Below are 25,765 nucleotides of genomic sequence, written 5' to 3' on the forward strand. Positions count from 1 at the left end.
CCCCAGTACAGAATCCCCAGTCACTCTGGCAAGATGCATTTCAACAGGTGGGACAACATCTATGTCTGAATGTTTTCCCCAGTTTTGCCTGATGAGAAGAGTACTCAACAAGGCAAGTTCAGCCACCAACTTAGCTATGACCCTCATAGCCCCGCTATGGCATCATGCAGAATGACTCTCAGACCTTCAGCTGCTAACAGAAGTCCCAAGAGAACTCCTTTCCCGTCACAATCTACTCGGAAGACCTCATCCAAGATGTCTTCCAGAAATAATCCATCGTTTTCTCCTCCATTTTGCAATGGAACTGTCAGGGTTTGAGGGCAAAATATGAAGAACTTAAGCTCCTAATTCATGAACATTCCCCCATAATTGTATGTCTACAGGAAAGTATGCTTGATTCTAACACTCCTAGTCCTCGAGGGTATGTTAGCTAAAGAACACCATATAATCAACAAGCAGGGAGCCATGGCGGAAGTCTCTTGTACATTCGTCGAGATGTTCCCCAAATACCTATGTCTATACGTACAACCTTGCAGGCATTGGTTGTACAAATGATATAGGGAGAAAATATACAATATGCTCTCTGTACTTACCTCCAAATGATAATATTTTATATGATGATTTAGCAGAGGTCATTCAACAACTCCCTCAACCTTTTCTCTTACTGGGAGATATGAATGGTAGACATCCTTTATGGGGGTGATGTTTTGGCCAACACAAGGGGCAATATTATCTCATCAATTGTGGAGAATGAGGATGTGGGACTCCTTAATACAGGAGAGCCCACGCACTTCCATGTTCAGACAGGTACCTTTTCATGCATTGACCTTTCAATTGCAAGCTCTAACTGCCTTCTTGATTTTGATCGGAGGACATTAGATGATTGGCACACTAGTGATCATGCACCAATCATTATAAACACCAACAAAGGTCCACCTTTGCAAAGATCGCCACGATGGAATCTTGACAAGGCAGACTGGGTTAAATTTTGTGAGCTAAGTGAAATCGAAGGGAGAGCAGAACAGTTTGAAAGTATTGATGATGCCATAGACCTGCTGAATGGAACTCTCCATACAGCAGGAATCATTTCAATTCCCAAGACCACAGGACTATTCAAAAGACGACCAGTCCCATGGTGGTCTTCAGAATTAACAGCCTTGCACAGGCCTACCAGAAAATCCCTGACTAGATTGCGTAGACGCCGTGCGGATGAAAATTTGATATCATACAAAAAGTGTAGAGCACAGTTCCGTCGTGCCATGAAAGAAGCTAGATGCCAATCTTGGGTGGGTTTTGTTTCCTCCATTAATAGTAGAACACCACCATCTTCTGTATGGAGGAAAATAAAAAAGATTGCTGGCAAATTTACCCCGAACCCACCACCAGTGTTGAAAGTGAATGGTCAGTATGTGACTGAAGGAAATGAAGTTAGCAATGCCCTGGCTGACCATTTTTCAAATGTATCGTGCAAGAGTGTAGAAGCTCCTGGTCACCAGTACTGGAGCATTGAAGAAAAGAAAATTTTAAATTTTGCAACAGGAAGGGGAGAATCGTATAATTCTCCTTTTACTGAAAGAGAACTTGATTCCGCACTCGCTACTTGCAACGATACAGCCCCTGGACCCGATGGAATTCCATATGCAATGGTTAAACATGTACATTTTAATACAAAGTTATTTATTTTAAGTATTATTATTAGAATATGGCATGATAATAGTTACCCAAGTGTTTGGGAACTAGCCATTATTTTAGCTTTTTTAAAACACGGTAAGGACAAGTTTTTAGCAGCAAACTATTGACCTGTTGCATTGACATCTTGTTTATGTAAAATCATGGAGAAGATGGTCAATGCAAGGCTGATGTGGTACCTTGAAAAGAAAGGTATTTTATCATCGATTTAATGTGGGTTCAGAAAAATGCACTCAACGACTCTATTTGTGAAGCCTTTGCTTCCAAACAGCACCATGTTTTTTGACCTTGAAAAGGCATATGATACCACGTGGAGATATGGTATACTTAAAATCATTCATGAAATGGGATTGAGAGGAGAGCTGCCACTATTTATTCAGGCATTTCTTTCACATAGTTTTTCAAGTGAGAGTTGGGGAAACTCTATCAGGGAGTAAGTGCCAGGAAGAAGGAGTTCTTCAGGGTAGTGTGCTGAGTGTAACCCTTTTTGCACTAGCAATTAATGGGATATCCTCAGCCATTTCCCAGGATGTTCTCTCAACATTATTTGTGGATGATCTCTCCATATCATTTGCTGGAGCCAGAATGGCAATGGTTGAGAGAAAACTACAGCTCTCAATTGACAAAATTATCCAGTGGGCCGATATGAATGGATTCAAGTTCTCGACAAGTAAAATTACTATTGTACACTTCTGTCGTATCCGGGGAGCACATCCAGACCCGGATATATACATCGAAGGTCAACAGAACCCATGTGTATCGGAAGCCAAATTTTTAGGTTTGTTATTTGGTTGTAGACTTACATGGGTTTCTCACCTAAAAGCATTAAAAGCTAAATGTTTTGAAGCTTTGAATATTTTAAAAGTATTGTCCCATACATCATGGGGGCAGACCGCAATATAATATTTTGAAATTATACAAGGCCTTGATTTTTTCCAAAATTAGTTATGGATGCGAAATATACTCCTCAGCCACCCCAAGCTGGTTAGAAATATTAGATTCTATACGTCATGCTAGTATTAGATTGTCCACAGGAGCCTTTAGAACCTTGCCTATCACAAGTCTCCTTGTTGATGCTGGGGAGTTCCCTCTGGACCTTTATCGAATGTCCTCTATTATTCGGTATTGGTTTAGATTGCAAAGACTCCCTAATTCTTTAGCCTTTCAGACTGCAAGCCTTGTAAGGCTTTCAACATGCTTTGAGTTGCACCCAAAATCTCCTCAACCTTTTGGGTTTCGGGTGAAACAATTATTAAACAATCTTGATATAATTAGAATCAAGGTGCTTCCATTCAAGGTATCATCAACGCCTCCATGGAAATTACCTGACGTATCTTTTTGTAAATACTTTATTGGAGTTAAGAAGAATATGACTGACTTAGAATCCAGGTCTCTTTTTATGGAACATGTTGAAGAACATAGGGGATCGACTTTTATATATACTGATGGCTCCAAATCTGATGCTGGCGTTGGATTTGGAGTACATAGTAATGATTTTTAGATATTAAACTTAGCCGGTGAATATATAAATAGCTGACGTCTCCGACGGCCCGACAGATTCCAAAAACTCGCGAGCGATCGCCATGAAGGTTGTCGGGTGTGCCCACCAGCGCCGACTATCGGCCAGATACTGCATATACTTCTCAACCAAACCAGTTTTTCTCTGTCGGTGTTACCGACAACATTGGTTCCGCTCGCGCTAGACCTCGAGTTTTCTACCGAATTGGTGAAGTACTTGGTATTGGTTTTATTGCTTTCGCTGTGTTGGTTTTTTGCTTCAATAAAACTCTTGAAACCCTTTTTTGATTTTTGTTGATGAACTTGGCTTCCCTTTGGATTTTCTTTGGATTTTCATAATGGCTGACCCTTCTCCTGTCTATCGCAAATGTGCGAAAGACTGTAACAAACGTCTTCCGAAAGCTTCTATCGATCCTCATACTGTTTGTGCTAATTGCCGGGGTAAATCCTGTCAATTAGGAGATCGGTGTGAGGAGTGTGTGGTTTTATCGGAATTCAAGTGGTTGGAGTATGAGAAATATACTCGGAAACTCGAAAGAGGTAGGGTGAGGAGAAGCTCTTCTAGATCTTTAGATTTTTCCTCTTCCCATGCCCCTGAACCTAATCCTTCCCCTGTACAGTAGTGGTAGTTTCTGAACCCCCTATTGGCACTCATGAACCTTCAATGCGTGATATGTTTTTGGCTATTCAAGCGTTGCGCGAGAAGGTCGAAACCTTAGCATCGGACAGAAACCAGCTTATGTCCGACATTAAGCTTTTAAAGAGTCAAAGTGGTAAAGTGGAAAGTGCTCCTAATGTGTTTAGTGTTGCGACCGAGGGTTCGTCTGTTCGTGCTTGTCGCTTACCTAGTCCGAGACCTCTTTCAGGCTCCCCTGCACCAGGGAGAAGGAATGTCGTAGGACTTAAGGGAGTGAGAGTGTAAACCAACGTACAGACGTTCCCTCAAAGGTATCAGACGTTGCTCATCAAGCACGTCCTTACCATAAGACGGGAGAAACTAAGTTCTCCTCGTCTTCCGATGATTTGCCGCATAAGAAACCTTGGTGTAAGATTTCGAGACCCTTAAAGCGCAAGTCAGTCCCTTCAGGACAGGTCCAGCTCCCTGGCTGTAGCCATTGGGACAGCTCTGACCGTATTCAGTCATCGGATGGCTGTTCGCCTGTTAAGCGTAAACGTGACGCTGAGTCCGATGGTCTCGTTCGGTGCGATGATTTGCATGCACAAACGTTGCCGACGTCACGGCCCGTTTCGACTCCCGTTGACCCGAAGTGGAGTGTCTTACAAGACATGCAGTTGAAACTTTCATCTTTAATGGAGGTTTATGAGCATGACCAGGTTCGTAAAGATCCTTTGCTTGCGGTTCACCAGTCCGACAAGCGTGACTCTGGTCTTCAACCGCCTAAGCGAGATTTGTCTCGTCATTTTGACGTTAGCGCTAATGTTATCGGTGCTGTTAAACGTGACTCTGATCGTGTTCCTCGTCAGTCACGTCAGTTACGTGATGTGGAACGTCATTTTCTGCAGACTCAAGGTGACGTTCAACAACAATCACCGCAGTCTCGACGTGACGTTCGTCGGCCGACTCCGTTGTCCCGACGTGACGTCGAACGTCAGTCGCCACGGTCGGGTGTTGTTTTTCAACCTCAAGTCCTGCAGTCTGTGCAGTCCCGACGTGATGTCGAACGTCAGTCGACACAGTCTGTTGTTGTTTGTCAGCCTCAAGACTTTCAGTCTTTGCAGTCTCGACGTGACGTCATTACCTCAGCTTTTGCTGCGACCCCGTCGCATATTGATATAGCCTGTCAATCGTTGCCTCCTCGGCATGCTTCTCCGTGTCGCGAGACTTTGCCGTTGTCGGATGATGTTCCTTCGGATGAGGAAGTTGTTGATCCCCTTCCTGCTGATGTTTCTTTGGGGACTCTTTCGGATGGAGAGGAGCCTAGGGTTGCTCAGCCCTCCCTGGACTTTAAGAAGATAATGCTTATCTTTAAGGATCTGTTTCCCGATCATTTCGTTTCTGTTGCTCCTTGTTCACCTCCATCTGAGTTCACGCTGGGCCTGACTTCTTCGACTCCGTCGTTCACGAAGTTAGTGCTCTCTCGCTCTTCTAAGAGAGCTTTGCGTTTCTTGGGAGACTGGTTAATGTCCAGGAGGAATTTGGGGAAGTCCGCTTTTGCTTTTCCCCCCTTTCAAATTGGCTTCTCGTGCGAGCTTCTGGTATGACACGGGAGAAGTTCTCGGCTTGGGGGTGCCTGCCTCTGCCCAGCGAGACTTCTCAAGCCTTGTAGACTCTCCTCGTCGTCTGGCCATGAGACGCTCGAAAGTTTGCTGGTCCTCTACAGATCTGGATCATCTCCTCAAAGGAATTTTCCGTGCCTTTGAGGTTTTCAATTTTTTGGATTGGTCCCTGGGAGCCTTGAGTAGGAAGGACTCGTCAGCGGACCGAGATGTCTCTATTCAGATTATGTCGTGCATGGACAAGGCAATAAGGGATGGCTCTAATGAATTTGCTGCTACATTCACAGCAGGGGTTCTTAAGAAGAGAGAGAGACTGTGTTCTTTTCTGTCTGCAGGTGTCACTCCTTGTCAGAGGTCAGAACTTCTCTTTGCGCCATTGTCTTCTGCCTTGTTCCCGCAACAGCTTATTAGAGATATTGCGGCGTCTCTTGTACAGAAGGACACTCATGATTTAATGGCCACGTCTGCTCGTAAGGCTGTACCTTCGTCTTCTCATGTCAGCAGATCTAAATTTGACACGCCAGCGACAAGGTTTATCCCGCCTTTTCGTGGCAGAGCTCCCAGTAGGGGAGGCTCTTGTGCCGATAGCAAGCGAGGCAAGAAGAGAGGATCTAAATCCTCCCGTGGCAGAGTCTGACTGCCCACGTCCTCAGACAGCAGTAGGTGCCAGATTGACCAACTTCTGGCAGGCCTGGGAGAAGAGGGGTGCAGATCGGGAGTCTGTTTTGTTGCTGAAGGAGGGTTACAAAATTCCTTTTGTACGGAGACCTCCTCTAGTAAAAGATCTGATAGACCTCTCTCCCAGGTATCGAGAGGAGACAAATAGACAGGCGTTACATCTTCAGGTGTCTCTGTTGTTAGAAAAGGGGGCGGTGGTGAAAGTCTCGGACCTTCAATCCCCAGGTTTTTACAACCGTCTCTTCCTGGTTCTGAAGAACACAGGAGGTTGGAGGCCAGTGCTGGATGTCAGTGCTCTCAACGTGTTTGTTGTAAAAACAAAGTTCACGATGGAGACCACCAAATCCGTTTTGGCAGCAGTCAGAGATGGCGACTGGATGGTCTCTCGACTTGCAGGATGCGTACTTCCACATTCCGATACATCCAGACTCTCAACATTATCTGAGGTTTGTGTACAGGAATGTGGTGTATCAATTCCGAGCACTGTGCTTCGGCCTCAGCCCTGCTCCTCTTGTTTTTACGAGGCTCATGCGAAATGTAGCGAAGTTCCTACATTTATCGGGGATCAGAGCCTCCCTGTATTTGGACGACTGGTTACTCAGAGTGTCGTCCCGTCATCGCTGTCAGCAGGACCTACAGTGGACTTTGGATCTTGCGAAAGAGTTGGGCCTCTTGGTGAACATGGAGAAGTCACAGCTGACTCCCTCCCAAACGATTCTCTATTTGGGGATGGAGATACAGAGTCGAGTTTTTCGGGCTTTTCCGTCTGCCAACAGGATCAAGCAGGCTTTGCTCAAAGTCCGTCTCGTGCAAGAGAAAAACCGTTGCTCTGTGAGAGACTGGATGAGCCTCCTGGGGACGCTTTCGTCTCTGGAACAGTTTATCTCTCTAGGGAGACTCAACCTGCGCCCTCTCCAGTTCCACCTAGACTCCCATTGGAACAAGGAGAAGACTTTAGAGACGGTCTTGATTCCAATCTCCGATCCAGTCTAGACTTGCCTAGCTTGGTGGGACAGCGATATAAGACTTCGGGAAGGTCTTTCTCTGGCAGTCAAGAACCCAAACCATGTGTTGTTTTCAGACGCATCGGATTTGGGTTGGGGGGGTGACTCTGGACAATCTGGAATGCTCGGGTCTTTGGTCCGCAGACCAGAGGAGTCTTCACATAAACTGCAAGGAGCTATTAGCAGTCCCTCTAGCACTAAGGAGTTCCGAGGGTCTGATTCGAAACAAGGTGGTGGAGGTGAATGCAGACAATACCACGGCCTTGGCTTACATCTCGAAGCAAGGAGGCACTCACTCCCACGCTCTTTTCGTCATCGCAAGGGACCTTCTCATTTGGTCAAAAGATTGAAACATCTCGCTTTTGACGAGGTTCGTCCAAGGGAAGTTGAATGTCTTGGCGGACTGTCTCAGTCGAAGAGGTCAGGTGATTCCTACTGAGTGGACGCTCCACAAGGATGTGTGCGAGAGACTTTGGATGACTTGGGGTCAACCCACCATCGATCTCTTTGCGACCTCGTTGACAAAAAGGCTCCCGACTTATTGCTCTCCGGTCCCAGATCCAGAGGCGGCCCACATAGATGCCTTTCTTCTGGACTGGTCTCACCTGGATGTTTATGCCTTTCCACCTTTCAAGATCCTAAACAAGGTGCTGCAGAAGTTCGCCTCTCACGAAGGGACCAGGTTGACGTTGGTTGTTCCCCTCTGGCCCGCGAGAGAGTGGTTCACAGAGGTACTTCTATGGCTGGTAGACGTTCCAAGCAGTCTGCCTTTGCGGATGGATCTCTTACGACAGCCTTCCTTAAAGAGACTTCATCAAAGCCTCCCCGCGCTTCGTCTAACTGCCTTCAGACTATCGAAAGACCCTCTAGAGCTCGAGGATTTTAGAAGGAGGCAGCTAGAGCGATCGCGAGGGCTAGAAGATCCTCTACCATCAAAATCTACCAGTCAAAGTGGGAGGTATTTAGAGACTGGTGCAAGTCCTCCTCTATTTCCTCTTCCAGTGCCTCTGTAGCGCAGATTGCGGATTTTCTGCTTTATCTGAGAAACGGTCGCTCCCTCTCTGCATCCACCATTAAAGGCTACAGAAGCATGTTAGCTTCTGTTTTCAGGCATAGAGGTTTGGATCTTTCGAATAACAAAGATCTCCAAGACCTCCTTAAGTCTTTCGAGACTTCTAAGGAGGGTCATATTTCAACTCCTGCTTGGAACTTGGACGTGGTCCTACAGTTCCTTATGTCAGACAGGTTTGAACCGTTAAATTCAGCCTCCCTGAAGGATCTTACCCTCAAGACACTTTTTTTGGTGAGCTTGGCTTCGGCTAAAAGGGTCAGTGAGATCCATGCTTTTAGCAAGAACATCGGCTTCTCAGCTAATAAAGCAGTATGTTCTCTTCAACTTGGTTTTTTGGCCAAGAATGAACTTCCGTCTCGTCCTTGGCCTAAATCTTTTGATATCCCCAGTCTTTCTGAGATTGTGGGGAATGAAGTTGAAAGAGTGCTGTGCCCTGTTAGAGCTCTTAAATTTTATTTATCTAGAACTAAACCGCTACGAGGTTGTTCAGAGGCTTTATGGTGCTCCGTTAAAAAGCCCTCTTTGCCCATGTCTAAGAATGCGTTATCTTACTTTATTAGACTTTTAATTCGGGAGGCACATTTGCTTAAGGTCAAGGCTCACGAAGTTAGAGCGATAGCAACTTCGGTGGCATTTAAGCAAAATAGATCCCTTAAAAGTATTATGGACGCGACCTTTTGGAGAAGCAAGTCGGTGTTCGCTTCATATTACTTGAAAGACGTCCAGACTCTTTATGAGGACTGCTACACACTGGGACCATTCGTAGCAGCGAGTGCAGTTGTGGGTGAGGGTTCTACCACTACATTCCCTTAATCCCAATATCTTTTTAATCTACTCTTGAAATTTTTAATCTTGTTTTGGGTTGTACGGGAGACTAAGAAGTCTTTCGCAATCTTTTTGATTTGGCGGGTGGTCAAAATATTGTTTCTTGAGAGCGCCCAGATTAAGGGTATTGATGAGGTCCTGTTATAGGGGTGTTTACCCTGGATATAGCATCTCCTGGGAGTCTTTCAGCATCCTAAGAGGATCACTGGGCTTCGTGAGGATAGCGGACTAATGAGGCAGAGTGATCATCAGAGTCAGCTTCCTTACCAGGTACCTATACTTAAGTTTGTTTTTTGAATATTTGTCAAAAATTCTTGAGCATATACGCCTTTATTGTTTTAATACTGGTCTCTACCCACCACCATGGGTGTGAATCAGCTATTTATATATTCACCGGCTAAGTTTAATATTTAAAAATGATATTTTCATTATAAAATAAATTTTTGAATATACTTACCCGGTGAATATATAATATTAAAGGCCCTCCTTTCCTCCCCGATAGAGACCCTACGGACCGAGAAGAACTGGTTTGGTTGAGAAGTATATGCGGTATCTGGCCGATAGTCGGCGCTGGTGGGAACACCCGACAACCTTCATGGCGATCGCTCGCGAGTTTTTGGAATCTGTCTGGCCGTCGGAGACGTCAGCTTTTTATATATTCACCGGGTAAGTATATTCAAAAATTTATTTTATAATGAAAATATCATTTTAATTGTAGAGGTGCACTTCCTATAACAGCTTCCATATTTACTGCCGAACTGTGTGGCATACTAACCGCTATTGAGAAAATAGTTTTGGAAAAGGAGGGTAATTTTACAATTTTTAGTGATGCAAGGAGTGTTCTTCAAGCTTTAGAAGTTTTTAATTCTAGTAACCCTATAGTTTTAAAGATTTTAGAATGGCTTTTTATTATTGGAGGGAGAGGTATAACAGTTCGATTTTGTTGGGTTCCAGCACATGTAGGTGTGTCTGGGAATGAGAAGGCAGATTTACTGGCGAAGAATGCGGCATCCGAGTTGCTACCAAGGAGGTATCCCATTCCTTGTAATGATTTCCTACCTTACATCAAGAAATTGGTTTGTAATAAATGTAAACAGCACTGGGATAGTCAAGATGGCAATAAAATGAGGGAAGTAACAAATATATCACCTTGGAGGTATAAAATGATGCCCCGAAAATGGGAAACTACTCTTTGTCGTCTCCGTATTGGTCACACACGGTTGACACACGAGTTTCTGCTGAAGGGCCAACGCCAACCGTATTGCGAGGATTGTTTAGTACCTTTAACAGTGAGGCATTTGTTGACCGAATGCCCTAATTTTACTAACTTAAGAAATATATATGTTTGAGGCTCGAGGTGAGGATGGTAGGTTCACCCTTGCCAAGATTCTTGGACATGATGTGTCCTACTATGCGAGCGGAATTTTTAGATTTATTTCAGAAGCAGGTCTTTTGAAAACTATTTAACTATTATAATGACTTCTTAACTTTTATGGTTTTAATTGAATTCTCTTTTATTTTTCATATATAATAAATGCTATCGGCGTCAAAGACCTTAAATGTCAGGATGCCAGAAAACTTTCAATCAATCAATCAATCACAATCTACTCAGACAATCACATTTAAAGATCTACCACAAAGCCGTAGAGTTACTACATCTTCATGCCTGGAGGTTATCAAGCATCCACTCGTGAAGAAAGGATTTTCGAAACACATGGCTAAAAAGTTTAGCGGATACATCTGGAAATCTTCAGCTGCAGGGTACCTGGCTAAGTGGGTAGTCTTCTGTGGTTGGTGTTGTGGAAGAGGGTATCTCTCCTCTTGATACCACTATTCCAGCAATAGGTAATTTTTTTGTGTACTTTGGGAGGAAAGACTCCTCTCGGTCTCGGCTGTGAAAGGCTGTTGCTCAGCCTTGAACCTCGCCTTTAGATTGAAAAGTTATTATTTCCTCTTTATTTGAGTTGTATCTTGTCATACAGAGTTTTGAGCTTACCTTTCCTCAGTCAGAAGTAAGACCACCTCCATGGAATGTTGTTCATGTTCTACAGTCCCTGAAAGGAGCTCCCTACGAACTGTTATGCCAGATATCAGTTCTTTACCTGCCCCCAAAAACTGTCTTTCCTACTTGCTTTGGGCTCGGCTAAGAGAGTAAGTGAACTTCATGGCCTTTCCTACGACGTCTCCCATTTAAGGGGATGGAGACAGGTAATCCTCAGCTTCGTCCCTGAGTTTATTGGCAAGATTCAAAATCCGGCAGTAATAGATCTTAGATTCGGACACTTCCGGGTTGAGGGTCACAGCAGTGTAAATGATGACTCAGATTAACGACTACTATGCCCAGGTAGGGCCCTGAGGTGTTTCCTCAACCTTCAAGAGCTCGTTCCACGAGTGAGCGGATTGTTTGTCAGCACGGTGAAGGTTAAAATAAAAATCGCAAACAATTCGATCTCAACATGGATTCATAGGGTCATAGACTGGGCCTTGAATCCTGATTCTCTCCTGCAGATGCAGAAATCTAGAGCTCCACCCACCTTAGGATGAGTCTTCCCTAATAAAGAGCAAAAGGGTTTGCATTAGTGATGGGAAAAATTACAAATTTGAAGTAATTTTGGTATTTTTTCTAACAATACAAATCTTTAGCTCTTTATACAAATTTGTGCCTAATCACCTATCCCTCTAAAAGTCCTACCTGAAATCAAAAGTGACAAGATAACACAGGTGTATGTGTGAGCAGGGTAGCCAGTACTACCCTCTACCCCGTGGTAACTACTGGGGTGATAGTTAAGCTTTGCTAAATCTTATGACAAGTCTTCCAGCTTTGCCAAAAGTATATTCCCCTTATAAAGAGCTCTAGGTTTGTATTGTTAGGAGTAATGGAAATTACTATAAATTTTTCATGTCATTTGTTTTCCCTAGAATGTTGAATATGAAAATATGATACAACTTGAGGCTTCTAAATTGGGCTAGTTATTTAATTTGTAGTCTTGTAATCTTTGTTTTATTTTGTTACTGTAATTGCTTGTGCTTCAGTTGCAGAGAGAGTAGCAGAAATGGAAAAGGAAATGCAAGCAATTCAAGAGTCTATTCAGAATATATACAAAAGAGATCTTGCTCGTTACCCTGAGGCAACGCGAAAGATGCTTTGGAGTGACTACATTAAACAGGTATTTTATCACACTAAGTTAAATGAGATGGGAAATTGGGAGGTTTATGGAAATAAAAATTGAAATTTTTGAAGTGCCAGGTAAATATAGGGCAGTATGATGGATAAGATAGTGAAGAAAATAAGTGAGAAAAGGAAGCAAAATATTAAAAATACTGTTGTTAGTTTAAACACGAAAAGGCAAAGAGAAAGGTCAATGAGAAAATAGATTTGGTCCATATCCTATTTACATGGGAACGATAGCTGAAACCAGCTGTTAGTTTTTGAGAGGTGTAACTACCCTCTGCTAGTTAGCGAATGGTAGTGGGGTTAGACCAACCATCATAATCACACAAGCACTAGTAAACAAACGTCAGTTTTTGTTTTTGCCCGTTAGAGGAAAGGCCTAGTTTTTCTGTCCCGTCAAAACTTTTCACTGGTTTACGTTTAAAAGCAACCCAATGTACAGTATGGTCCTGAATTATGCGAGAATTTGGTTGATCCACAGCTTGTATAAATGGAAAATCACATATTTTGAAACACATATCTGGAATAATTCTATAAGGGCCAAGGCAAATGGCAACATAATTATTCAAATGTTTTTACTACCCATTTTCAATACTTTCTATGTACTATCCTTTTATTTTTTTCTAATATTGAATTGTTCATATGAATGATTAAAGACATTTAAAGTGTTTTAAAGTTTTAATAACTTGAAAAAGGTTGAAATTAAACTCAGGATGGGTGTAAATACCATATATTTCCGTGTATAACACGACCTAGAATTAGGACAAATTTTAATGAATATGTCATACCTGTTGTGTAAGACGACTGGTGAATTGCAAAGTCATCAGTGCAGAGACTAGCTTTTGTTTTATCATTTGAAATCCAAAATTAACTAAATCAAGGCGATTTTATATCAGGCTTTTCCTAAACTCTCCAAAATAGTACGCCATGGTAAACAGAAACCATTGTTTTGTTTACGTTCGATCATAACGAACAAGTGAACGTATTTACACATCTGTGTTTAGGTTAGTTTTTGCAGCAACAGATATCTTACCCAAATACTGATTATATAATGATTTTGTAATTGCTAATGTTTTTCTTACTTTTTACTTAGAACTTCAAAATAAATTGAATGAATGCAATTTTGTATAATATTTTTCTGAAACAGGCCGCCTAAAACCGAAACCTTTCGTTCGTTTATGTATTATCGTTGATCATAACAAACAAAAGAACGCATTTACACATAAGTGATCAAAGTGATAACTAATGATATTAAGAGCTTTTAGTAAATATGTTATTACAAATAACGGATTTTGAGCAAAGCGAAAAATCTATTTCCGAGTGAGAGTGCCATGTCGTCCTGATGGAAGGTTCCTATAGGTAGCCTTTCTAAGGAATATTTGCCACAGGGATACTCCCAGAGAAATAAACCGAAGGTCTCCAGGATTCTAACTCCTGGCGCGAGTATCCAGTTACGGATATCGCTAGGGATCAGGGATGTATTTTTTAGATACGACACATAGCAATCTTCACCCCGAATAGATTTAACTCTTTGATGTAAGGGGAAGAGTGGCGAAAGAAAGGGGGTGCCGTTCTGGTACCCGTTGGACCTCCTTATTCGCACTACTACCGGCTGCCATTCCTTTTACTTGTCTTTAAGCAGGAATAGCTGCAGATAGAGTAGTTTCAGGTGGGGTCAGCAAAAGGGTGGTTCCATCAGGATGACATGGCACTCTCACCCAAAAATAGATTTTTCGCTTTGCTCAAAATCCGTTTTTTGGTCTCGGCCATGTCGTCCTGATGGAAGCATACCAGAGAAATTACTTGAAAATACTATATCTGTGGGTTTGTGTGTGTGCCTTCTACCTTGAAGGGATTCCTTACCTGGTCTCCTAGACCTATATATGAAATTCCAGTTAACTGTCATTTCCACTAAGCTTGGAACAGGCTTAGTGCTATCTGCCCCCTGCAAGGAAAGCGACGACTTCGACAGTAGATTCAAGGTTTGTATTTCCGTAGGAACAAAAGGGAAACTTTTTAGAGTTTACCTTTGATTACCTTGGAAATCTGTACTTGGCTCAATTCTTTTCTATCTATAAGGATGAAAATAAAACTCTGGCATGCTTTATTTAAAGGCAACTGAGGAGGAAAAAATAAGACGCATATAAATTTTTTGTATTTATTTTGCAATTGCATTATTAAATGTGGTTGCAACAAAATAAGAATCTGATCCAGCATTCATTCACATCCGGGTTCATATATTGACCTATAAAGGAAGAATATATGTATAATTTCATTATCGAAATAATGTCACTCAATGGAGACGTGAAACCAAAATCTGTCTGACGTGCTCAGATTTTGGATATGCGTAAACACTGTGATGCAAACGTCCACACTGCACTGGTGTTATTGGTCAGATTATGCACCTGTATAGAACAGTCTATTAATCATCGTAATGATTTGCACTAGAAGGTACAAATACCTATTCACCCGATACAGTATCAAGTCCCAAAAACAATCCACCGTTCATCGCAGCACTAGACGACGAGTTTTATGACACTACCCGTCGCCACCACAAAGTGTTTTATTTCATGTACTTGCTTCGCATAGTGTTTATAAAGGACCCTGGATGATTTCCACTCATTATATGATCAGTCTCTCTCAAAGTTCATGTGTTGAAAGAAATTCAACGAAGAAGCAACTTTTCTAGGATTGTGACCTGCAGGTGTGCTGTCAGAATCCGCTCTGCGAATAAAGTAGGTGAGCTTCTCTCTCGGTTGTCTTAAGGATAGGTTTGATCCAGAAGTTTCGCCTCTGAAGAGCTGTCCTCCCTTGAAGTCTGAAGTTCTTCGAAGATTGATCTTTAGACACTACTGGGCATATAGAGACACCTTCCTTCAGTGGGCAGATTCTCCTAGGACCCCACCTCTTAGTGGGTAGCTCATTCTTGGCAAGAAAGGCAGGATCAGGAAAAAGGTTGTTCCCCGTGTCTAGGAACTGAATATGGCCTTCGTCTCTGGATAAGGCCACTATTTAACTAACTCTAGCCCCTTAGGCTATTGCAAACAGAAAGATGACTTTCTGTATTAGATCCTTGAAAGTACAATCGTCATTGTTTAGATTCGAAGCATAGTGCAAGACTTTTGTCCAAAGACCACGTGATGGGCTTTGGAGGGGTTGCCGGCTTGAGTCTAGCGCATGCTTTTGGTATCTTATTGATGATTTCACTAGTGAGGTCCACCTCAAAAGCGTACAGAAGTGGTCTAGTCAGGGCCGACTTACACGCGGTAATTGTGGTGGAAGCCAGGCCTTGTTCGTGTAGGTGTATGAAGAAAGCGAGACAGAAATCTATCGATATTTCTGTTGGATTCCTTGTTTTCATAAAGGACACCCATTTCTTCCAAGATGACTCATATTGTCTCCTAGTCAAACTTGACTTATACTCTTCAATGAAGTCAACTTTATCCTTCGATATTCCAAACTTTTTGTTTGCTGCTAGGGTGAGAAAATCATGAGATATAGGTTGTTGGTTCTCGAGGATGAAGCGTAGACAGTCGACTTCTGGACTAGTTGGGATAAAACTGGATTCGGCAGAGGAAACTGCTTCAGTTTCAATTCTAGAACTAGAGGAAACCAATTGCTTTTGGGCCATTTGGGGGTTCACTACTGCTGCTGTCCCTCTGAAGGATCTTAGCTTGTCGAGGACTCTTAGCAGGAGATTGGCTGGTGGAAACGGGTAAATGCGAGTCCACCTGATCCAGTTGAGGGACATGGCGTCTATCACTTCTGTTTGAAGGTCCGTATAGTGGGCTACGTAACGAGGTAGTTTCTTGTACGCTCGTTGCGAAGAGGTCGATCTGCAGTTCTGGGATTTTTCCGAGATAGAGAATGAGTCTGTGTCTAGGGACCATTCTGTCTCATCAGCTTTTGTCTGGATAGAGCATCCGCCGTCACGTTGCGGAACCCTTGTAGGTGAACTGCTGATAAGTGTCATCCCTTCTTCCTTGCCAGGTAGAAGATGGCTAGTATCACATGGTTGATGTGAGGTGATCTCGAGCTTTGTCAGTTTAGACATTTTACCATCGCTTTGTTGTCCAGGACCGATCTGATGTGGATTGCTCTGCGAGGGGATAGTTTCTTCAACGTCAGGAAGATTGTCATAGCTTCCAAGATGTTGATGTGAAAGGTTTTGAACTGGTGCGACCAATTCCCCTGCACTTTTCTCTCGTGCGAATGGCCTCCCCATCCTTCTAAGGAAGTGTCCATGTGTATCACCACTGATGGTTGTGGTGGTTGCAGGGGAAGTGTCCGTGCTAGGCTCTTGGCTGTTGACCACGGCCTTAATAGCGTGCGCAATTGGGTTGGGGTCAACCTTAGTTGATCTCTTCGAGCGTTTGATGCGTATCTTCTCCAGACTTCTGACGCATCCTTTAGATGTGTTTTTAGCACCGGGTCTGTCACTGCTGCAAACTGGAGAGAGCCCAATACTCTTTCCTGTTGGTGTCTTGAAATCCTCTTGTGATGGATTAGTCTCTTGACAGCTCCCACTATCTCTCCCCTCTTCTTGGATGGAATGGAGAGGTGGTGTGACTTTGTTCCATTGGAACTTTTGAGCTGGAGAAAGGCGAGACTTCTTGAGATTGATCTTGAAGCCCAGGTGTTCCAGGAACTGGATCACCTTTTTGGCTGCTTGCAGACAAGTAGTCTTGGATGCTGCCCACACCAGCCAATCGTCTAGATAGGCTACCACTTGACCTCCTTGGAAGCATAGCTGTTGGAAGATTGTAAATACTAGTTTTGTGAAAATTCTTGGGGCTGTGTTCAGTCCGAAGGGCATTACTCGGAAGACGAATTTCTTCTTCTGTAGCTTGAATCCTAGGTAGGAGGAGAAGGGGCTGCTGATTGGCAGATGCCAGAAGGCATCTGCCAGGTCTATTGAGACCTTTTGGTAGAAGGGTCCTTATGTGTTGCAAAGTAAGCATTCTGAACTTGTTGTTCTCGATGAACTTGTTGAGTGGAGACAAATCTAGAATGACTCTGAGTTTGTCTAAGTCTTTCTTGGGAACACAGAACAGCCTTCCCTGGAATTTGATGGAGTTCACTTTCCTTATTACCTTCTTGTTCAAGAGTTCAGAGGTATATGCTTCTAACAAGGGTTGGAGTATTGGAAGAATTCTGGAAAACGGGGTGGAGTTCTGTTCCATCTCCACCCGAGTCCATTCTTGATTAGGCTGTGGGCCCAGGGATCGAAGGACCAGCGATCCTGAAAGTGGTGTAATCTGCCTCCTTCCACAAACAAGTGCCGAAGGTTTAAGTCTCCCGATTGAGGAATTCCACCCTTTAGGGTTTTTCTCTCTTCGTCCATGAGGTGATATATAGGGCTGCTGAACGAGGGAGGAAGTCGGCAAATGATTCTCTCCTCCATAGGGCCATGACATCGAGGCCCTATGGTAGACCTTCTCAGTCATCTTGTAATCAGCAAGCACCTTCCTCTTCTCACCCTTCAGCTTTTAGGTCCTCAGGACCTACAAAGGTGTGTAAGCGGCCCTTTTCCATCCAAAGGCCAGAAAGGGACCAAGCCTTTCAGAGGAAAGAAGGGGGAAAAGGGAAGTGGCCGAGGTGGTCACTCGCGCTAGGAATGGCATTCATCTTCTATGGGATAGGTGGCAGCTTCACGCGGCAGAACCCTGGATGGTCGAAATGATCGCTCTAGGGTATTGCGTCTCGTTCATTCAGTCTCTCCCTCCTATTACTCTGGATCCAGTGCATCTAAGCTTCTTTGTGAAGTGTTCCACAAAGGAACTGGCCTTCAGGGCCAAAGTCCAGACCCTGATGCAGAAGGGCGATCTCCAAGAGGTTGCGGACGGGTCCCCAGGCTTCTACAGTCAAATATTTCTGGTAAAAAAGGTGACTGGTGGTAGGAGACCAGTCGTCGATCTCTCTCCTCTGAACAATTTTGTGGAACAGTTTGTTTAGATTGGAGACGGCAGACACGGTCATTCAAGCGGTTCGTCCGAGGGACTTAATGTGCACGTTGGATCTGAAGGATGCATATTTCCAGATCCCAATCCATCCGTCTTCAAGGAAGTATCTAAGGTTCATTCACGATGAAAAGTATACTAGTTCAAGGTTCTATGCTTCGGTCTCGCTACAGCTCCTCAGGTATGCAACAGTGTGTTATCTTGGGCTCACAGGAACGGTACCCATCTCCTCGGATATCTGGACGACTGGCTAATCTTGGCAGACTTGGAGACGACCCTTCTTCGTCACCAAGACATGCTTCTCGAATTTTGTTAGGATATGTGGATCCTGATAAATTACAAGAAGTTATTACTGCAACATTCCCAAAGGCTGTTATTCCTCGATATGATGATAGACACCTTCCAAGAGAAAGTTTTCCCATCTCACGAAAGATTACACAGACTGAGAGAAGTGGCTGCACCCTTCCTCAGAAAAGAAGTCCTTCCGGCTTCTTGTTGGTTGAGTCTGCTAGGTCATTTAACCTCTCTCATCTGTCTAGTTCTAAATGGCTGCCTCAGGATAAGAACCCTGCAATGGCAGCTGAAGTCCTTGTGGAACCAACACTCCAATCCACCGGACACTCGAGTTCCTATAACTCAGGACCAGGTGACAGATTTGAATTGGTTGATGGCAGACGAAAATCTATAACGGTGCCAGAATCTTCTCGTCCCTCCTCCGGAATTGATGCTCTTCACATATGCATCAAAATAAGGGTGGGGGCTCACCTGCTGCTCCAAACAATCTCCAGCCTTTGGTCAGAGTCAGAAAGGTACCAGTACATAAATCTTCTAGAGATAAGAGCAGCCTACCTAGCTCTTCATCAGTTCCAACAGTTACTGGCTGGTCACTCTGTGGTGTTGATTAGCGACAACACCACAGTAGTGGCTTACATAAACAAACAGGGCGGTACCTTTTCGCAGCCTCTATGCCATCTTGCAGGAAAGATCGTCAGAAGAACATTCGGTGTCCCTATCAACTTGCTTCATTCCTGGCAAGAGGAAGGTGCTCTTGGACAATCTGAGCAGAGTGACTCTGATAGTAGGCTCTGAATGGTCTTTGAATGTCAGGTAGCCAACAAAGTCCTAACTTTGTGGGGTTCCCCGACTGTAGATCTGTTCGCAGCATATCCGAACAGTAAGCTTCCGCTGTACTGTTCTCCAATCGCAGACTCTCAGGCTCTATGGCAGGATGCATTTAAACAATGGTGGGAAAACATCGACGTGTACGCCTTTCCCCCGTTTCGTCTGATGAGAAGACAGCTCAACAAGACCAGAGCATCCAAAGATCTAATGATGAACCTTGTAGCTCCTCTTTGGCAAACGCTGAGTGGTTTCCGGACCTCCTGCAACTTCTAGTAGATTACCATGAGAGCTTCCTCCATGACCAGATCTACTCAAGCAACCACACGTGAACATCTTTCACAGAACTGTGCAGTCACTTTGACTTTACGCCTGGAGACTATCCAGCGTCTCCTCTCTCAGATGGGCTTTTCATGACAAGTTGTGGAGAGAATGTCTGGTTACTTGTGTAAGTCCTCAGCCTCAGTCTACCAGGCTGAATGGAGAGGCTTCTGGGGTTGGTGTCATGGAAGGAATATCTCTCCACTCGATGCCACTAAAGTCAAGCTCGTTATGCGAGATAGTTAGGTTACAGACACAGTCGCGATATACAAAAATTTCCAATTAAGTGTTACACTAGGGTGGGCTAGCTCCTAACCTTAAAAGTCACTGCCCCTTGCCACAAGCGGGTGCCCGAACTGATGATTAACACAGTAAATACTGCCTAATAGTTTTAATTTGGTTTCTACAACAGTTTATAATCATATATACAGTGTACAGAACATTTACACACATGTACACTGCGTACTGGACATAGTAATGTTACAGTACAGTATTGTGCCAAGGTAAAGTTTACGGAGTCGTCATCATCCCCTTAATGTTCTGTATAGCAAAAGTTGTTCCTATCTAGTAATATTGTACAGTAACCTAATACTCACTTATACTCGAGTGTGTATTACTGTAATAAATGTACAGTAATATTACTACAATACAGCTCAACTGTACTTACTGCAAATGTTCGGTGTTTTCATTCAGACGACTGTAGCCTACACTGTTAGCATGATGCAAATTCTTATGTGTTGTCTCTGCGCAGTATGTATATCTATACTTTCTTAATTGGAAATACACCTTAAATATCTCGATAATAATTTCCTTTTAAATGAAGCCAAAACATTACATTTGATCACTTTTCAACAGTCTCTCTCTCTCTCTCTCTCTCTCTCTCTCTCTCTCTCTCTCTCTCTCTCTCTCTCTCTCTCTCTCTCTCTCTCTCTCTAGGTTTGTTATTGTTGATTAAACACAATTAATTATTTAAATCTTAATTTACTAGAATGCAATACTGTAATACTTCCAAAAAGAAATCAAATATTTAGAGAGAGAGAGATATCAGCTGTTGAAAATTAATCAAATATAGTGTTTTTGTTTGTTTATTTAAAAGAAACTATTATCAAGATATGTAAGATTTTAGTTTATAAAATAAGCTATATTTCATTTTAAGAAAGTATAGAGTATACATTAACATACTGCGCAAGACACAACACAAGAAGTTGCGTTGTGGCGTAGGTTACGATTCGTCTTAGCAAGTCAATAACAAACAGTTTTGTGTATACTATTTCATAATTTATTCAAAACATCTACTATATATAGTTAATGAAGTATTACATAAGCCCCGATTTGTTATAATCTATCATAATTTTCTTATAATGCATTTATAACTAATTACAGTATTAGTTCTCTTATTCAATGTCAGGATGCCAGAAAACTTCAAATTCATATTCTCTCTCTCTCTCTCTCTCTCTCTCTCTCTCTCTCTCTCTCTCTCTCTCTCTCTCTCTCTCTCTCTCTGCGCATATGTGTAATAAATGAAAACTCTTTCTTTGTTAAGTCTCCATTTAGGCTTTATAATCAAGCACAACATAGTTAAAAAATATGAAATATCGTGTATCGGGAACATGAATGAAACTCCGGTTAACGTTGTGCAACTCAACTCAGTACAAGTAAATAAAATATGAGAGAAGCATTTCAAATAAAACTATTGGAATTGGTATGCTAATTGGAAAAAGAAAATATGAAATATCCTTCAGTAGTATGCTTGAATAAGGAGTTATTTGATCCGAAAATTAAGGTTGACGATGGACTAGGCAGGTTTGATCAGCTGATTTGAATGTAAACAGTGCATAAAATTATAATTGTTCTGTAACTAGAATACAAACCTACGCTATTTACTTAGGGGTATTACTTTCTGCGTAGCTGAAATGACAAGCTATTAAAATTTAGTGAGTTAACTACCCACACCACTAGTTAGCAGGGGTAGGGGGGGTTTAGTTTGCTACTACTCCCACACGCACACCGGTGACTTAGCTCGCATAACTTTTGGCTCGGATGGTGTACGGTCGTTGCCGTTCCGCATCGTTCGCCGTTATTTGGACTGCCATTAATTCCTTTTTGCTTTTTGTGTGTAGGTGTTGACTTCTGCGAACATGCGCACCTGCCCTGGACTCGATGGCCAGCCCTGTGGAACCCATATGTCGGCGGTGGAGACAGATTGCCACACCCTTTGCCCCGTCTGCAGAGGTCAACGGTGTGATTTCAATATCAAATGTAGTGAGTGTCGGGAGTGGTCTGCCTTCCAGTGGGAGAGGTTTGGGCGATGGCGGAAGAAGTCTAAGCAGGATATTTCTCCTTTGAAGGTTTCTTCAAAGGGGGAAAAACCCAAAGCTTCCTCTTCTGTCCCCCCATTTAATTTCGGCCAACCCCGGTCCTCGAGAGATGGTATTGCTTCCCCTAGCGAAGCTGCCCCACCTTTCCCCCCGGCTGAGGCTTTGTCTATGTCTTCTGTGTTACAGGTTTGGTCGTCCTTGGGGCTTCCGGGTCCACCTCCAGTGACTCCTTGCTGCAGCTCATTCTCCGGGGTGCATGTGTGCAGCCGCCGTTGTCAACGAAGTGGTGTCAGAGGAGTTTTCTATGGTTTCAGCTGACTCCCCTGCTCCTCCAGACTCTTCAGCTGTTGCTGCCGACTTAGTTTCCCCTGGTCCTGATCATCCTTCGAGGGAGAAACTTAGTCCTACGTCTCTCTCCTGCGAATGTTTTTCCCCCGCATAGAGACTCCTCTTTGGAGGACTGCTGCTGCCCATGGTCAGCTTGCTGATCCAACGGCCCCTAGAGGGCGTCTCTGTCGCAGAGGTTGCCTGCCGCTTTGCCTTAGTGGTGGCCCTTCACCATTGGTGAAAAGGTGCCTCTTCGGCACTTCAGCCTCGGCATCGCAGCCATCACCCGCAGAGGAGTCTCCGCTTCAGTTGTCTCTTGGCCCTCGACCTTTGCCCGTTCAAGGACCTTCTCCCGATGAAGCTGCTACTAGTTCCCCGACGTCAGTCCTGGACCCTTCTGTAGATCGTTCGCGATCTCCATTGGTGGATATTTGGCCTTCCAAAGGGCACATCCTTGTTCCTGTGCTACCTGCCCTGCCAGTCGACCTACCATTGCTATTCCTGTTCCTGGTGCAGCCTACTGAGGCCCTACCTAAGTGTGCAGCTACGTGCAATGCTCTTCAGCTCGCCAGCACCCTGCAGTGCACCAGCGCTCGCTCTACAACGCTTCGGCGCTCACCTTCACCTGTTCGCCCTTAGCAACTAATAAGGTGTCAAAGATCACCAGCGCAACAGAGCTCACCGAAACTTCAGCGAGCGTGCGCAACTTCGGTCTCCTGCCCGCCAACGCTCTCCTATACGACAGCTACAATCTGCGCGCCAGCGATCTCCTACACGCCAACACTCTCCTGCGCTCCAGTTTTCTCCTGCTCGCCAGATCTCACCCTCGCGCGCACACCGGATCACGCGCGCATCAACACTCGCCACCGTGCGCGCGCCACCACTCGTCTGTGCGCGTGCGCCACCTCTCGCCCGTGCATCAGCGCTCACCAGCACATTCTCGCAGTAAGCAGGTACAGCACACGGACAGGTCACCATCGCCTCATTCCCCTCCCCGCAAATGCCTTTCAGCGCGTCCACTGGGGAAAGGGGAACGGGCCTCTGCAGAAAGGTTCAGGATCCCAAAACTGCCTTCCTCTAAGGCAGACTCACCTACAGCAGACACTCCTTGTAGGGAACCTTTGGTCCCTTTCCCTTCAGGGGATCTGTCTGACAGTATGTCAGTCAGTCAACATCCATGGTTCAGTGCTATAGTCAGATCAGTGGTACAGGCCTTCAATCCTGCTCTGTCTGGCCGCTCTTCGGAGCAGCCTATAGCCCCAGCAGACCCTCGGCAAAGAACCATGACTTCTTCCTCCCCCCTGAAGAGGTAAAGAGGAGTCTCTGATGCGGTCACTTCCTCGAGGGTAAAGCTGACTTCGGTTAGACCATCAAAGCCAGCTGCTCCTGCATCTTCCTAGGGATACTCTCCCACCTCACCTTTGCCAAGGGAGTCGCGTGAGGAAAGGACCTCCTCCCTTCTACCTTCGGAGGAAGCCTCCCCTCACACGGAGAGTTCCCCACCACCAATGGGAATCAGGAGGGACACGACATCTCCGCCTTCGATGCTGGAGTCCTCCAAAAGACTCCAAGACTGCCAAAGTGCTCTTCTAGAGGCATGTCCGCGACCCACCCCGGGAAGAGCTCTCTGGGATAGAAGGAGACTTCGCTGCAAGTCCAACGTCGAAACGAGAGCAGAGAGTCGAAACTGGCATTCGGGTAGGTTCTGACTCTCATAAGGGTTCTCAAAGGGTTTACCGACCCACGTGAGGGCAAGGACACGGTCTTAGACTGTGTCTTTGGCACCCAGAAAACCTCAGAAACCAGTGCAGCCCTGCCCTGGTCTCAAGGGCTGAAGGGTGCCAGGGCTAAGATCGTCCTACACCTCACCGAATATGGCTACTCCCATCGTTCCGTCTCTACCCATAAGCTTCTCCCACCTCCTCGTGTCCACCAGAGGAGGTATTTCGAGATTCTGGAGGAGCCTCGTCCCGCTCATCCTCTGCACCACTACTTGGAAGAACTCACCAAGAGAATCTCTCTAGAGGGACTCTCCAATCGACAGGTCTCTTTCTCGGCAACCGAGATCCTTAACCAGAAGGTCACGAAGTACGCCATGCAAGCTACTTCATGGCTTGATATCTGGTTAGGGACCTTGGGAATCCTGGTACGGACTGAGGATTTATCCAAGCATGTACCAGTAAAGCATTGGATGCTTTCCTACTCTCAGGCACTCTCACGATCGAGTTTCTCGCCCACCAAGTTTCGAAATTTTGGGCAAATACCATCCTGAATCGTCGGGACGTGGTGTCTGAGAGGTTCCATCAATAAGTCCCTAATGCTGATATCGCTAGACTCAGATATTCCTCTCTTGAGGGAGCGCATCTATTCGAGCTTAAGGATGTGGAACATGACGCTGAGAGATGGAGGAAGTCCCATGAGGACTCCCTCCTCCATAGGCCTTTGATTTCCACTCCCTATAAACCCCCAGCTCCTCAGCAGTCCCGTCCATCCAAGACCACGACGACCAAGACAGCAGCAAAAACCACGGTGTCTAAGAAGCCTTTTCCTGACAAGGACAGTAAAGGCACCAAGTCCTCCAGAGGAGGAAAATATCCTAGAGGGAGCAGCCAAGGCCACAAACGCTAGGTTAGGCACTCCTCCTGCTTGCCCACCAGTGGGGGGATGCCTACAAGTTGCTTGGACAGGTGGAAGCAACTCGGGGCGAATCCTGGACAATCTCTGTGATTCGTCTAGGATAGCGCATCCCGTTCATAACATCTCTCCCTCTCCTGATCAGGAATTCAGTGTCTATAGACTCCTTTGCCATGGGATCAGCAAAGGGGCTGGCCCTTCTGGCAGGAGTCCGGACCCTGTTGAAGAGGAGGTCCTTGACGGGTCCCCAGGCTTCTTCAGTCGACTCTTTCTTGTAAGAAAGGCCTGGAGGCTGGAGACCAGTTATCAACCATTCAGCTCTGAACAAGTTTGTCAAACAAACTCCGTTCAGCATGGAGACTGCAGACATGGTCGGACTAGCGGTAAGACCACAGGACTTCATGTGCATACTGGATCTAAGGGATGCGTACTTCCAGATCCCAGTCCATCCATCTTCAAGGAAGTACTTGAGATTCTACCTAGACAACAGGAAATACCAGTTTAAGGTGCTGTGTTTTGGTCTTAACACAGCACCTCAACCAAAGTGTTTGCCCTAGTGTCATCTTGGGCACACAGGATTGGCATCCGTCTCCTTCGTTATCTGGACGACTGGCTAATCCTAGCAGATTCGGTGTCAACCCTTCTTCAACATCGAGACAAACTTCTGAGGCTTTGCCAAGATCTGGGGATTATGGTAAATCTCGAAGTCCTCCCTGCTTCCTACGCAGAGACTGGTATACCTAGGCATGATCATAGACACCAATCTCCAAAAAGCCTTCCCATCAGACGACAGAATAGCAGGGCTGAGGAAGGTCACAAGACCCTTTCTCAGACGAAAAGAACTTCCAGCCCAGACGTGATTACATCTCGTCACCTTTCATCACTGGCTC

General features: G+C 44.7%; 1 protein-coding gene across 2 annotated transcripts in view; it reads left to right on the forward strand.

Moving 5' to 3' along the window:
- LOC137651851 (borealin-like) overlaps positions 1-25,765 on the forward strand; it is a 183,531-nt gene that overhangs the window by 34,119 nt on the left and 123,647 nt on the right. For both annotated transcript variants that reach the window (XM_068385072.1, XM_068385077.1), the window contains exon 3: positions 12,058-12,191. In XM_068385072.1, coding sequence (XP_068241173.1) covers positions 12,058-12,191 — 134 coding nt within the window. The remainder of the gene's footprint in view (positions 1-12,057; positions 12,192-25,765) is intronic.

The sequence above is a fragment of the Palaemon carinicauda genome, chromosome 1 (genome assembly GCF_036898095.1).
Source record: "Palaemon carinicauda isolate YSFRI2023 chromosome 1, ASM3689809v2, whole genome shotgun sequence".
NCBI classification, from domain to species: Eukaryota; Metazoa; Arthropoda; class Malacostraca; order Decapoda; family Palaemonidae; genus Palaemon; species Palaemon carinicauda.